Consider the following 15,431-nt stretch of genomic DNA (forward strand, 5'->3'; position numbering starts at 1 on the left):
CTTGACATCTGCAGCACAGAGGATTCTGAACAGAGTTCAGTTCAGATTTATGCCTTCCTTCCTTACCACAGCTAGGGAGGAGAGGGTTTGCTAGCACAGCTATGGTACTCCAGGAGCAGGTAATAGTGATTGCAAATTAGTAGGAAGAAACCTCTTCTGATTGCTCAGACAAATCTCTTAGGTATCATATACAACTCCATACTCAGGACCTTTAAAGTAAAACTGCATAGAGATTTCTCCATTATTCTGGCCAGAACCCTAGTGTTTTGTTAAACTGAGTGAAAGACAGAGCTTCAGTCCATGATTTTGTATCAGAAATAGCATAGCCAGCAAGATGAGGGAGGTAATTGTCCCTCTATACTTGGCACTGGTGAGGTCACACCTCAAACACTGTGCTCAGTTTTAACTCTCACTACAAGAGAGGCATTGAGGTGCTCCAGCATGTCCAAAGAATGGCAACAAAGCTGGTGAAGGTTCTAGAGAACAAGTTCTATGAGGAGCAGCTGAGGAAACTGGAGTTGTTTAGTCTGGAAAAAAAGAAGTCTGAGAGGAGATATAATTCTCTACAGCATTCTGAAAGGAGGTTGTGGCAAGGTGGGCGTTGATCTCTTCTCCCACATAACAAGGGACAGAACATGAGGAAACAGCCTCAAGTTGCACCAGGCGAAGTTTAGGTTGGACATGAGGAAAAAATTCTTTACTGAAAGGGTTGTCAAGCATTGGAACAGGCTTCCCAGCAAAGTGGTTGAATAACTATCCCCAGATGTATTTAAAAGATGTGTAGTTGTAGTGCTGAGGGACATAGTTTAGTGGCAACTTGGCAGTGCTGGGTTAACGGTTGTACTCAATAATCTTAAAGGTCTTTTCTAACCTAAATGATCCTGTGATTCTATGAGAACAAACTAAACCCATTCCCATCCTTTTTGTTCTAAGTTACTGTGTCTCACATCAAACAGGACAACAAAGAATATGGCTGCACATGGTTTCTCAGTTTCTGAAACAAAATTCTCAGCAATGGCTTTTTCTTGTTCCCAGTGACCAGACGGCTGCATTGGTGTGCTGTCTCAGAACCACAGCAGTCATCTGCCTGGGTAATCGATAGCCTGGGAGGAGGAAAAAGTAAAGAGGATGAGGACCACCTCACAGCTGTGCAGCTTGCACTCCCTAATGTAAGCACTTGTCTACCCAAAACATGGAGGAGACAGCAGAGAGGAGTAAAGGCAGCTGTCCTCATTTCACTTTATGCCTTACAGCAGAAATCATGGAAAGCCTAAAATAAGGCTCTTGGGTTTAGAGGAGGAAATAGCTGCATGGCTCAGTGTAAATAGTACCTGCTTTGTGCACAACTGGTGTGTTTTAATCAATGATGTCCACTTACATCCTGTGACAATTCTTAGTAACTCTGCATATATTTACACGTGTACAGAGGGACATACTCACACATAGAGACACAGACACACAAATGGCTAACAAGAGTCGTTAGCCATTGGAATGTGCTGCCCAGGGAGGTGGTGGAGTTACCATCCCTGAAGGTGTTCAAGAGGGGACTGGACGTGGCACTTGGTGCCATGGCTTAGTAGTCATGAGTTCTTGGGTGACAAGTTGGACTTGATGATCTTTGAGGTCTTTTCCAACCTTATTGATTCTATGATTCCATTCTATGAAATATACTGTGGCCATTAAAACTTTTGCAACAAAAAATGACTCATTTTCACTCTGCAAAAAAAAAAATGCAGGGTTATAAACTTCCATTTGTTAAACCATATGGATTCAATGACAGATGGAATTTCTAATCCAGGATAATAGCTGAAACATGTGATACAGAATTAAGTATGTATTGCGAGCATTTGTTTGTTTGCATTTGGCTTTTTAAAAACATTTACAGGAGTTTTCTACACTGTACTTAAAAACAAACAAACAAAAAAGAAATCATGAGGATTTTTTTCCCAAATAGGCCAAAAAAAAAAGAGGGGGGGGAAAAAAAAGGAAAGAGCTTGGCACCGGACAGGGGCCTGTGTTCTTTTGAAATGAAACATGTACATCCAATTATGTACTCACGAAAAGCTGCACCTGCTACTGAAACAAAAAACAATGAATCTGTCAGTTCAAAGAAAGTACAAAATTATTCTGGTGCCCGCAGTAGCTGTGAGATGAAAGTTATCAGCTCCTTCCATTAAGAAGTTTTTTGAAACGCTATTAGTCAAGAGGTTCTCTTTGGGAATGAAGGCAAATATTTTGAGGAAGATAGGACTTCCTTTGGCAAGATCCTCATATATCCTGGTTTGTTGTTGGTTGTTGGGGTTTTGTTTTTTTCTGGTCTTGTAGCAGAAAATCAGCCAGCACATACTTCAAAGATATTTTGGTCAAGGTCGAAGCATAGTAAAAATAAGAATTAAAAAAAAAAAAAGGGAGAACAAGTTCCAGTCCACATTTCCACATTTCTCTTATTACTCTCCCTTGAAATAAAGAAAATTCACTAGCTTTAGGTCTCCAGAGATCATGTTACTATGGTTACTAAAGTACAACAGTCAAAGCCTGCAGCCATGCCTTGCTTTGAACAGATTTTCAAGTCACGCAACTTGGGGACTAAATTTCCAGGGTCACTTGGCTCGCGTTTTATCTGGAGCAGCTTCACTGTGGATCGCTGGATTTTTGCATCCTATATGGGATGGGGCCATTTACTGGTGATCTAAATAAGCAGCTATTTAAAAACTCTGGAAATGATCCGCTCATTCTTGTCTCATGAATATTAGGAAGAAAATGCAGACAGTTGATGTGTCTTCTGTCTTTAACTGTATTGTTTAGTGAATCAGTATTTCTTTCCACTGGTGTTTTTAGGACTCATAATTGCCCTTCTCAAAATTCCCCCTGGGATCCCTGAGGTTCTCTTTATAAACTGTTGGGGGCTGGGGGGGGGGGGGAGGGGAATTCTTACAGAACCCTGAAGTAAAACTCCACATAAAAAGACTTTTCAGAAATACTGTATCTGGTGACATCAGAACATGGCTCAAAAAAGTACAGTATCTCTTAGCCCTCCAGACTCTTATGTATCTCTCTGGTATCTACAAAGCAACTTCAAAAGGAATATTTCTGTGAGTAAGCACTATTTCATGCGAAGGGGAGGGACAGAATTGCTTTTAGCATTCAGTTTTGATCAAAGGCTTGCGTGTACTGCTAAGTTTTCAGGCAAAAGAAACAAAACAGAAGTTGAATTTCCATCACTTGAGCCAGGGCAAGAAGCAAATCCTACAGGCTGAGGCTTACAGCTGTGGGTTTATATGGGAAGCATTTCAGAGGGAAAGAGCTCAATCTGATGAATTTGCTTTCATTGACACTGGAAATGTTTCTTTTCAAATACAAATAAATAAATACATATTTTATTATTATTATTATTATGCCACTTTCACTCTTCTCATCTTCCCAGATAAAACAAATTTCATATTCCTGCCTATCTTCTTGAGCCTGAATATCATTTCAGGCTCCTTAAAGACAGTATGGAAATTCAGCATCTGGGGGTGCACTACCCAGAGCAGGGCACAGCAAAAGTTTTGAAGAGCGTTCAGATTGCCAGAAGAATTTGAGACCTGGCCCTCCCATTTGCTGTCAAAGCAAACAGCTGTGTCATCTGAAAGGTACACAGATTGTGAACCATTTTGCTGGTGAAATTTCTCATTATTCCATTTTTCAGTATCCCATCACTTCCACCAAAGAATTAGGACAACTGTGGAGGTACTTGTTTATATGTGTGTCTTCAGTCCAGCGAGGGAGCTGGAAGGCTGTGGCTCATCGAGAGGCAGCCGACAGAACTGGCCTCCTGTATATCGGCTAGGAAAATATAAGTCACAGGGTGCTGGTATTTGTGAACTACAAACACTGATGAAAGCATAGTCAGTCCCTAGAGTGTACAGTTGTAATGTGTGCACACACATAAATGCATTTTAAACCATGGTGATGTTGAGTTTTATATGCTTGATATGTAATAAATATTGGAAATACCAAGAACAAATTTGCCTTTAAAGTTGTTTTGATTGCATGATGCAAAATTGTAAATGTGTTTTTTCTTCGTTTATAACTTTCCTTCCAAGCTAAGCTTTTGAATCAAAGCTTGCTTAGCCTGTGTCAAATCCCTGGGGTAGGGCCTCTCTTCTCTACTATATGCATAAACTCGTGCCCTCCGATGAGTCTGGTACCTCAAAACCAGCCACTTTACCCAAGATGGTACTGAGAAAAAAGAGCAGAAGCATTGTTTGACTTTGTATGCGCATGCTAGAGAGAAAGACACATCCCAACTGACTCTCATTGTTTCCCATAAGTATTAAACATTAGAAATTAGAATAGAATAGAATAGAATAGAATAGAATAGAATAGAATAGAATAGAATAGAATAGACAGGTTGGAAGAGACCTTCAAGATCATCGCATCCAACCTATCATCCAACACCACCTAATCAACTAAACCATGGCACCAAGCACCCCATCAAGTCTCCTCCTGAACACCTCCAATGATGGTGACTCCACCACCTCCTCGGGCAGCCCATTCCAATGAGCAATCACTCTGTCTGTGTAAAACTTCCTCCTAATCTCCAGCCTAAACCTCCCATGGCACAGCCTGAGACTGTGTCCTCTTGTTCTGGTGCTGGTTGCCAGGGAGAAGAGACCAACCCCCACCTGGCTACAGCCTCCCTTCCGGTAGTTGTAGAGAGCAATAAGGTCTCCCCTGAGCCTCCTCTTCTCTAGGCTAAGCAACCCCAACTCCCTCAGCCTCTCCTCATAGGGCTTGTGTTCCAAACCCCTCACCAACTTTGTTGCCCTTCTCTGGCCATGTTCCAGCAAGCCAACATCCTTCCTAAATTGAGAGCCCCAGAACTGGACACAGTACTCAAGGTGTGGCCTAACCAGTGCTGAGTACAGGGGCAGAATGACCTCCCTGTTCCTGCTGGCCACACTGTTCCTGATGCAGGCCAGGATGCCATTGGCCCTCCTGGCTGCCTGGGCACGGAACACAGACCATGCTTCCAAAGTACAACAGTACTAATGACTAATAGCTTAGAACCAGGTTAGGGAAGGTTTTGTTGCTGCAATAGCAGATTCATGAATGACACCAAACACCTCAGTACAAATTTGTTATATGGCATGTTTGCTTAGGACAAATTATTAACACCAGCAAGGGCTTCTAATGATAGAAAGATTTGGTGGATTTATTTTTTTTTTCATGTCTAAGTGTAATAAAAAATAAAAGTATTCTTTTCTTTGCAGTTAGGATTTCATATGGGAAGGGAGTACATTACCTGAGGTTAAAGGACACTATACAAGTACTGGAGACTATTTATAGTAATCTAAAGAAGAATTATATTCAAATAATTCTAAAATCTTCAGGAAAAAAACCAAATTTTATTTATTAACTCATAGATGTATGTACTATGGTTATTCAATATGCCACTGGGATCTTGGATGAGTAATGTTTCATTTACCTTAGCAATTCTCATGAAAGGATATTCAAGTATGATATAATCTTTTATGTATTTTCCTTTAGCCTCCTCATTAATCACGGCATTGAATTTGGAATTGTGCTCTCTAAGTAATGGAACCCTACTGTCAATGCTCTACACAAATACTACGTCCTGGACTACACTTGGGAATAGACATAATCTTTATATAGATTTATGCAGTTTCTCATTTCACTTCCTCAAAATCAGATGTTATATTCACAGATGGAAGCAAAGCTGGGGCAATATTGTATCCTCAGTGCAAGTTCAGCCCCTCATTCTTTCTGCGATCTGCAGCTGCTCTGAGCTTTTCAGTACAATTTCAGACAATTTCAGTACAGAAAATGCAAGGCTGATTAAATCCATTTGAGAAGACTCAAAATGAAGCATTAATTTCTCACTACTCTGCACTTGTAGTAACAAATTACTTAGGTAGCCTTTGCAATAACAAATGTAGTAAGATTACCCATTATTTTTCATAGAAATAACTTATTGAAAAGCATCTCAAGTAATATTTCGCCAACATGTTGGACAGACATATGTAAGTACCAAATGTCTGGATTGGGGTTTTTTTTAATGTTATTTACATGTAACTGCATCAAGTCATGAAGAGAAGCCATCACAATACCCCATCCACATCTGACTTTTATTTGTGCTTGCAAACTCTTAAGGAGCACAAACAGCAGACAGCTCCTTAAGGAATCGAAACCTAATGGAGACAATGTCGCCGCCTATATACTGTAAGAAGAATGTGATGCCCTAACTTCAGAACACTTTTTCTGTGTACTTAGCACTCTATGTCATGGTTTTGAACACAGAACTATTTTGGGGGTGAGGAGAAGAGCAAAACAATCTGTATTTCCTATCCCATTCAGTAATACACACTAAATCAGCATTTTTAAAATACCATTTCAGGCCAGTGGATTTTTTAGGAAGTGTGACATTCCTGAATTTGGGAACCATCTTACTGTGCTAGTTATCATCCTATGCATGTTCTGTATCCTCTAAGTATCCTGTGTGTATCCTGTATAACACACATCATGTCCCACATGGGCATCAGGGGTGAAATCTGCTGTTAATGTGTTGTGCTGACCCAGAGAGGCAAGCAATGCTTTCTCTAGTTGAGATATCAAATGAATGACAGTGGATTGCATGGAAAGAGGCAAGGATGGAAAGTTAGACACAAGTGCTTTAAACAGCAGCAATGCCTGCAGAACTTAACCTGAGTTATGGACTAGATGAGTGAACAGAATAGAATAGAATAGAATAGAATAGAATAGAATAGAATTAACCAGGTTGGAAAAAACCTTCAAGATCATCAAGTCCAACCTATCACCCAACACTATGTAATCAACTAAACCATGGCACCAAGCATCCCATCCAGTCTCTTCTTAAACACCTCCAGTGATAGTGACTCCACCACCTCCCTGGGCAGCCCATTCCAATGGCAAATCACTCTTTCTATGAAGAACTTCCTAACATCCAGCCTAAACCTCCCCTGGTGCAGCTTGAGACTGTGTCCTCTTGTTCTGGTGCTGGTTGCCTGGGAGAAGAGACCAACCCCTGGCAATGAGGTCTCCCCTGAGCCTCCTCTTCTCCAGGCTAAGCAACCCCAGCTCCCACAGCCTCTCCTCACAGGGCTTGTGTTCCAAACCCCTTCCCAGCTTTGCTGCCCTTCTCTGGCCACGTTCCAGCAACTCAACATCTTTCCTAAACTGAGGGGCCCAGAACTGGACACAGTCCTCAAGGTATGGCCTAACCAGTGCTGAGTACAGGGGCAGAATGACTTCCCTGCCTTCCACAAGGCCCTTCTGCAAGACCCTGCTTTAGTCTGAGGACACATTTATTTCCTTCTTGATTTTAAAAAGAAAAGGAAAAAAAAGCAAGCCTGATTTCAGTTTCTGGAGAATTCTGGGAGCATTGCAATAGCAGGAGGAGGCGGGAAGGTGCAGAACATAGTGGGGAGAGTTCCTGCTGTTGGCCACCAACAGCTTTTGTAGCTAGGAATTCCTGGAAGAACTGCAGTTACAGGGGGATACAAAATCTCTCTCATTTTTCTCTTTTCTACCCATAAAGTGTCAGGGACAGTTAAATCAGAATGATGGCGATTTCTCTTGAAGTGCTTGGAACAGGAACAGAACTATTTGACGGGTGTTTGTCTGTCCTCCTGTCTCTGTATCAATGCTATGTCCTTGCTAATAGAAAACAGTACCTTCTGTGATGAACATCATACTTTTTAATAGCAGTTTTCTTTCCAGTTCAGACCTGTCAAATAGCACATTCAAGTTTTATTAACTGAGACAGAAAGTAAATCTGAAATGTACTGGGTGTTTCTAGTAAAACATGTATGTTTTCCTTTTGAAACCTTCATAACCACAAAACAAAATCACTGCGAATTTGCAAAAATTCTTACAGCAACACACAGTCTTTCCTGGGCCTACAGTCTCACTCATCACTTTGTCTCACTGAGAAGATACCAGGGCTGCAGCATCTGAGTTGAGAAAGAGGAATACACTGGAAGCAAGAGCCAGCTGTAAATCCGGATTGCGCTACTAGTTTACGATTTTACTTCAAGTAGCTGAAGCGCAGCGAAACAATGTAAGAGTGCAATCATCTGTGGTAATAGGCATGACGTAAAGGGATCTTCTGTTGCTTTTGGTTCTTTCTTACAGTATATGACTCTGTCATCTTCAAAAACAGGGCACTTCTTCTAAAGCAGAAATTCATACCGAAGGAACACTGTGTTCTGATCGCCTTCATTATTTGAAGGCAGGAAATCCAGTTGTAGCAGCAGACTGTATCTTGGTGCATCTACACAAGCTGGTGCTCGCATAGGGGTACCAAACCTATCGATTGGCGAGAACGGCTGCCAAGGATTAGCTCTGAAGTCAGTGAGAAAATAAACCTAACCAAGCTGAAACAGGAGAATATGTTTTGTTGGGGAGGAAGTCACATGGTCACTGGACCGTCTCCAGAGGCACAGAAATAGCCCAAGCAGAAACAGAGGAAGCGGCTGTGAAAAGTGAGCTCGGGTGGAGTTGGCTGTGATGAAGTCTGGAAACAGCAACAGTGGCCTGAAATTTGGATCCACATCTGGTGTGTGCCCCAAACTTACTAATTCTTTACCTTAATGCTGCTGATAGTTTCTCTGTTCACTGGTATGTCTAAAATTTCTCAGCTAGACCTCCTCTGATGACAACAGGTTTGCCTCTGCCCTGACAAATGGAAGCCAGCTTTCCTGATGCCTGTGCAAATCAGAGAGGATGCTGTCTCTCCTTGCTGCACACCAGTTCTGGCTGCCTGCCCTCTCTGCTCTATCACATTAAACATAAGCTGCTTGTCCTAATTTTCTGATCTGCTCGCAGCTTGCTCCACTCTCAATTATAATCTGTTATCTCATGTTGTAGAAGCTAAGTACTACCTCTCACCAATCCAACATGCTACATTTACCCACATGCAAGATTTGAAAACAAGCACTTAATGGTGTTTCCCATTTTGCTAAAAGGCTTCCCAGAAGCCTCTGCAGAGGAACCTGATTTTTCTTCTTCTAATTCCTCTTTAAAACCCTTGCAAAAGTCCTGGCAAAGGTGAAGCTCCATGTGCACCATGAGCACTAACAATTGTGGTTACCATTTTGTTATTATTTCCTAGCACTCCTCCTTCTTTCATTACTTGTCTCATATTTAGGCTGCAAGTCTGAAGGGAGGCAATCACATCTTTCTGGTTTGTTTTGCCCCTCTGTTAAACAGAGGGTGCCACTGCCTGTATTTCAGAAACCTTAGTACAGTGGTAGCATCTTGATTGTTACAGTCATAACAGTAGCTGTAAGGACCAGAGGAGAGGGCAAATGGTACTTAGAGGTCACAGGCTTTTCTGGCCAGATTTATTTGAGAAGAAAAAAAGAAATTAAAAAATGAAATGAATAAGTGAGAACATTAGTTATTTGTTTAAAGGGCAACAGAAAGGATATTTTTTTTGCACAGAGTTGTGGCCATGCCAGACTTCAAGGCTGGATTTCAAAAACATGTCTATTTGCAAAGAGAGAAGGGGGAAAAAGAGAAAAAAAGAAAGAAAAAAAAAAAAAAAGGCACCAGGGCCTCTGAAATATTCCTTTGTGTTTCTCCTGTGCCTGGCAAGAAGAAAGTGAATGTTCGCATGTGATAAAATGGCGTTACTCCTGACCCCATTTATGGCTTTCTTTTTCATGGATACATTCTCCGTAAGTCATCCCAAGTGACTAATGTCAGCTTAAATCATGTCATCTGAATTGTTGGGAGAAGGTTCATGTTTGAAAACAAAGGAAAGCAGAAGGGTTGTTTGGGTAACTTTTAGAAGTTGTACTAACTGGAAAAGAAAATGCACTGACACTGGGAGCTTTTTGTGAGAGCCGCCTGTTTTGATGGACCTATTTTAAACCAGTAGATTAAAAGTTGAAGCACTATATCATCATCTAACAGAAGATACTAAGAGTGTCAGCCCTGTTGGAAGCAGAAAAGGAATTTGAGACCAGAATAAATCCAAAATTCTCTTCTCTACCAGTTTTTGATTTCGGAAGTCCGTGCCTTGGTCACAGCCCCACATAACAACCCTGCATTTCTATCTGACTCCCGATTTTCCTTTTCAAAATAACAGGAAGAGTAAAATCTCTTGCTCTCAGGCTAAAATTCAAAGTAGAGTACCTTTTTCAAGAGCACAGTTCTATCAAGCACTGATTACATAAATCAGTTTGGAAGGAGGAAGTGGAATTACACTAACAAGTTTAAAAAAAATTGCAGGAAACCAAGTGGGAAAAGGGTTTCCTCTGTTATTTCCTTAGGCACAGTGAAGAACAGCACCAAAGGGATGTTTTCTAATGTATCATTTTCCAACTCCCTTGGAATGAAACTTGAACTCCATAGTTCAAGCTGTTAGTAGAGGCCACCTGACAATACCTTTCAGTGCCAGAATGCACACATACATGACTCTGTTCAAAGCAGCTCCCAGAAAGCTTATTATTTGCAGCCACTTTTAGGGTAATGACACAATGTTAAATGACATTCTTCTCCTTTGCACTGCATCAAATCACAAAACCTTTGCTTTGATAAAACAAGTCTTACTTTCATTGGTTATGATTAAGAAAACTTGGGGGCTATTGGATATTAAAGCTAATGAATAAATGCCTTACTGATTTCAGTGGGAGCTACCAAGCAAGAACCAAAATTTCCTATGCACAACAGTGCCTGAATTTGTAATGTGGAACTAAGAAATAATATATAAAGTACTTGCCTGCATCTGATTATGCTATTGCATTGCACCAAGTCAATCCCAAGCACACATGCTGTTGGTTCGGTAGCTAGATACCTGAATTGCCTTACTAGTCATGTTACTTACAACTCCAATCAGCAAAATTAATCTGCTAAATGCTAGAACAAAAGCACACCTACAAAACATGGAAGCTCAATTTGGAACCCCCAACTTCACATGATTAAAGAAGTGAAGATTATCAATACCAAGGGAGAATGACAAGGGCTGCACCATCAAAACTAGCTTTCACTGGTTTTCTCCACTCCTGAAGACAGGCGTGATTTTTAATAAGTTCTTTCTTTTTCCTTTTCTCCTTTGCTTTTCTTTTTTTTCCAAATAAAAGCCCATATGTCTGGGATTTTAAGATAGCTTTCAAGATGCCAGGCATCTGACAATCTTTGGCTGAAAATTTAAAGAAGCAAGTTGTAAGCCTGTCCAGATGCCTCTCTAGAGCCTTTCTACCCAAAAGCAGATCAACCTTCTCTCCCAACTCTGTATCATCTGCAAAGGGAGCGCTCAATCCCATCGTCCAGATCATTGCTAAAGATATTAAACAGAATCTACAGTGTCACTGATTAGGAAATACCAGGATAGTGTTGTGACTGGCATTTTCAGTGCGGCCATAAAGAAAAGCACGAAACAAAACCACAGAAATGCGATTCCTGTGCCTTCAATCCTTAAGAGTAGAAGGCTTATGTGGAAATTTGACTGTGAAATGGGCAAAAGAATGGCTTGGAACATCCTGAAGACAGCATGGACCATGAGCTGTCAGTAAGCGTGGAAATGATAAAACAGGTCAGATCTGGCCTTTATCAGTGTTCATCAGTGAGATGGGGCATGACAGAACCAGGCAGTCTTACTCCATTAGCATCTGTTTGAGAGCTGCCTGGATCATCCATTTTGTTCTTAATTTTTATGACATTTTGGATAGAAAAATACTATTTTCACACCTGAAAAGAATTATGTTTTGGAAGCAGAGATACCATAAATCCTATCTTGCAGCCTATAACAGCATAAGAGAAGACAAACAGAGATAACAGGGGACAGAAAGGCCATCAAGACATTCCTTTCACCAGCAAGGGTTGAGACAGAAATTTGAATATGAGTGATTCTTCCACAGTGAGCAGAAAAACTGCAGGAGCAACTGTGAGGTGGTCAATAAATTCCAAGTGAAAATTCTAGCAAAGGGCTATTTAGTAGTGGATTACACAAGAAGCAGTGTCAGTGGTGATGATGAGGCCACTGCATGACTCCATGCCATTGAGAAAACAAGTCCAGATCAGGCCTCCCTCTCAACAGTGGACATTTAATTCTTCCATTAGGATGGTACCACACATGAAAACTACATGTGTATTTGGGAAGAGGAATTGCCTGCACACAACAGTGTGGAGTCGCAGTCTGGACTTGAGACTGTGAGTGCAGGATAGCTGGGAGGAAGAGCAGAAGGTGGCTATCAGCCATGAGATGATTATTGCAATCAAGGCTATTGCCTAGATACTCACCAGTGATTCATTCTTATTTTTCCAAGCCACCATTTTATTGTGTTTCTCCACCCCATCACCTCATAAATTCTATCTGGATTTATTTACTGCCAATAGAATTTATTTTCTTGCTTTTCTGGTTAGGGGTTTGGCCCAGTGTTCCTTAAGTATTCAGAAACAGGCTTCATAAAATGAATTGAACCTTTTTCTGCCAGAAGACATGTGGCACAAGGGTTGCAGTATCACCTGCCTTCGAAAATATTTTGGAAGTGCAGTTAAAAATCGCTACTGCAGTCAAACAGTTGGAGTCTGAAGTCTCCAAGGAGAGCAAAGATTACCAAAATGGGGTAGACACATAAAGACAATTAATAAAATTGGACTTTGTTTCTTAGAGCTTTCTCTGTCTCCTCTCTCCACTGGGAAGCAAAGACAGCAGAAAGAAGACTTTCTTATCCAGAAGTTGTGATCTTAAAAGACTGGAAGAAATTATTTATTTAGATACCTACTGCGCTCCACTAAAAAGTCTTTGATAAACTGGTATCATTGTTTATTCCATTATTGCTGATGAAAGCTATTTGATTATAGCTGTAAAAAAACTCTGTAAAAGCTTAAATAAAAAACACATGTTGTGGTAGAGGCCTTCACAAATAAAAAAACATTTCAAACATTCTTTGAAGACAGCCTAATTTCATTGTTTTCTTTCAAGCTGAAAGGGGAAGGACTGCATTGTTCCAAAACTCGTAGATATTTTATTTACCAGTAATGAGGTTTATTGTTATTCCATATTTCTATCTATACATGCAGCACAGTGAGCATACCCACTAAGGAAAAGAAAAGGCAGCTTTCACTGGTTTTCTATTAACACTGCACTCAGTCCCAGTATCGTTCACACATATTTTCATGACTCAGATTATTCTGGTTTGTATTATGTAAAGCATCTAGGAGAGGTTGTACAGTGCAAGGTGGTGTCATGAGAAGGAATGTGGCTTTTGACAGCGGAAAAGTATCTTTTGAGAGACACTGAAGTGGCCAGCTTCACAAGTCAATATACAAAGCACAGCAGCCAGCAGCAAGATTGTTTGCTTTGCCTTGGAAAGAATCACAAACCTAGTTAGTTAAAATCTCACAGTCCCTAATAACTAACATGGTGAACAACAACAAAAAAAACCACTTTTCTTCACATGCCACACCACTGAACAAGCATCTGAGCTGAATGAACTCAGTCCACAGGGAACATTTCCAGCAAGCCTCAAGGAAAATTCATCCTCTTATTCTAAGTCAGATATGCCTGTAAATGAAGGTTGGTGAATACATTCCTATTAACATGCACTTAATAATCCAAATCTACAACAACTAAGATCCATGATAAAATATCTCCCGTATGTTCCAAAGGAATGTGACTCCTATGTACCTTGGAGTATGCAGACCATTAGCATATTCACTAATATTAGCCTCTTGTAATCCACCTGAAATTATGTATCAGGGTTCTGTCCTTGTACTCATAGCAGTAGGGCTACTCTTTGAAGATCCTTCATGATTATAACTTGTGGGCAGGCAATACATAATAGACTTAAAATAGGAAAGCCTTATTAAAAATTATACACTCACCATATTTACATTTATTGCATGCCCTGTACTCCCTATTAGTTGAGAATGGAAATTATTGCAAATAATACCTGACAGGAAATCATCTCGGTTTGGCACTAGCACTAACTAATTAGATGCTTCTGTGTTACTTGCTTTGAAATACACAATTTAAACATTTTAAAGTGTTAAGAGGAAGTACAGCAGTGTGCCACTGCCCATTCCACAGACTTAAATGGCTTATGATATTGGATACCATGACAAAGTGTCTTTTTCTTTGATAATATCCAGCATTTATTTGCTGGAGGCTACTATTTAATTCATATTTACATGTATCTCAGGGCTGTCATGAAAACACAATTTTTATACCATGAATACTATCCTAACTAAACTAACTATACATATATGTAGTCTTAATCACATAGGAATTTCCAAGGACCTCAGTGTATGAGAGGCATTATTACATCCCGTGTTTGAAATGCAGATATATCTGGGATGGACCACTGTGCTCTAGCTGGTTCAGTAGTTCACAGCAGTATTAATTCTTCCTCCAGATTAATGGATCAAATTCTCAGTAACAGTATGGCCCCTATATGCTGATCTGCCAATATAAAGTCATCCCAAAGAGGATAAAACTACACAGAAGGAATAATTTGTGCACACACAGCTTCCCTCAGAGCACAGAGCTGAGGAAGTAGGATAAATTAAAATATCGGATCAGCTCAGCAATCAGATCAGAAATCTCAACTCAGGTCAGCAAACAGCAAGCTCCTGTTGACAACCTCAAAATAAGGGACATAAGTAACATAAACCTCTTCTATCACTCTAAATGAAAAAGAACTGTGAGCTGGCCCACTGAAGTGTACTGGTAATTTCAAGGATGTAAGGCTGCAAAGGAATTGCCCAGATGGAGGCTGACAGAGGTTATCCCAACCGCCACTTTTGCTCTTGCAAGAAGCACTCACAAGTGTGTTTCCTGAATGACTTGCAACAAGACCAGCCATTTCAAAGTTGCCACAAAGAATTAACCCTAATATATTATCCAAATTAATAAATTAAGAGTCTGAAAAGACAACATTTTTTCACTCACTTCTAGTAGAAGTCCACCTTCTTGTACAGCAGTCTTGTTAGATACATTGTCCTCTTTTATCATGTGGCCAGCCTGCTTCTTAAAGTGCTTTTCTTGAATGGCTGTTGAAAAAAGGGGGAGAAAAAAATTTATTACCAATTTAGAAATTAAGGCTGCTAGACTAAAATTCTTATTGGGGCACTTAATATGCACGGACTTAATTGGTAGTTACTGTCTTTGTGGTCTGGATCTCAGTTACTGACAACTTTCTTTTGCTATGAGGAAGATAGATGCATCTTTGGCAGTCCAGATGTTTTTTATATGAAATATCTATCACATTTTTTTATGGAACATATTTTTTCCATTACTGTACTCTGCACAAAGCAACAACCAAAACCCACAGGAAAGAAATTAAAGAAAGTTAGCAAGTTGTTTTGTTTATAAAAATATGTATTATGACAATATAAAGAAATGTCTATCCAGCTCAGAAGATAAGGGGCTGAAATATGTTTCTTATTTTCAGTGCTGA

The 15,431-nt window shown here is 40.2% G+C and overlaps 1 protein-coding gene across 1 annotated transcript in view; it reads right to left on the reverse strand.

The window, feature by feature from the left end:
- Window positions 1–15,431, reverse strand: part of AHRR (aryl hydrocarbon receptor repressor) — a 99,715-nt gene that overhangs the window by 17,042 nt on the left and 67,242 nt on the right. Inside the window, exon 4 of the mRNA XM_009896713.2 lies at window positions 14,924–15,024. Within this exon, the coding sequence (XP_009895015.2) occupies window positions 14,924–15,024 (101 nt within the window). The remainder of the gene's footprint in view (window positions 1–14,923; window positions 15,025–15,431) is intronic.

The sequence above is a fragment of the Dryobates pubescens genome, chromosome 9, assembly GCF_014839835.1.
Source record: "Dryobates pubescens isolate bDryPub1 chromosome 9, bDryPub1.pri, whole genome shotgun sequence".
NCBI lineage: Eukaryota > Metazoa > Chordata > Aves > Piciformes > Picidae > Dryobates > Dryobates pubescens.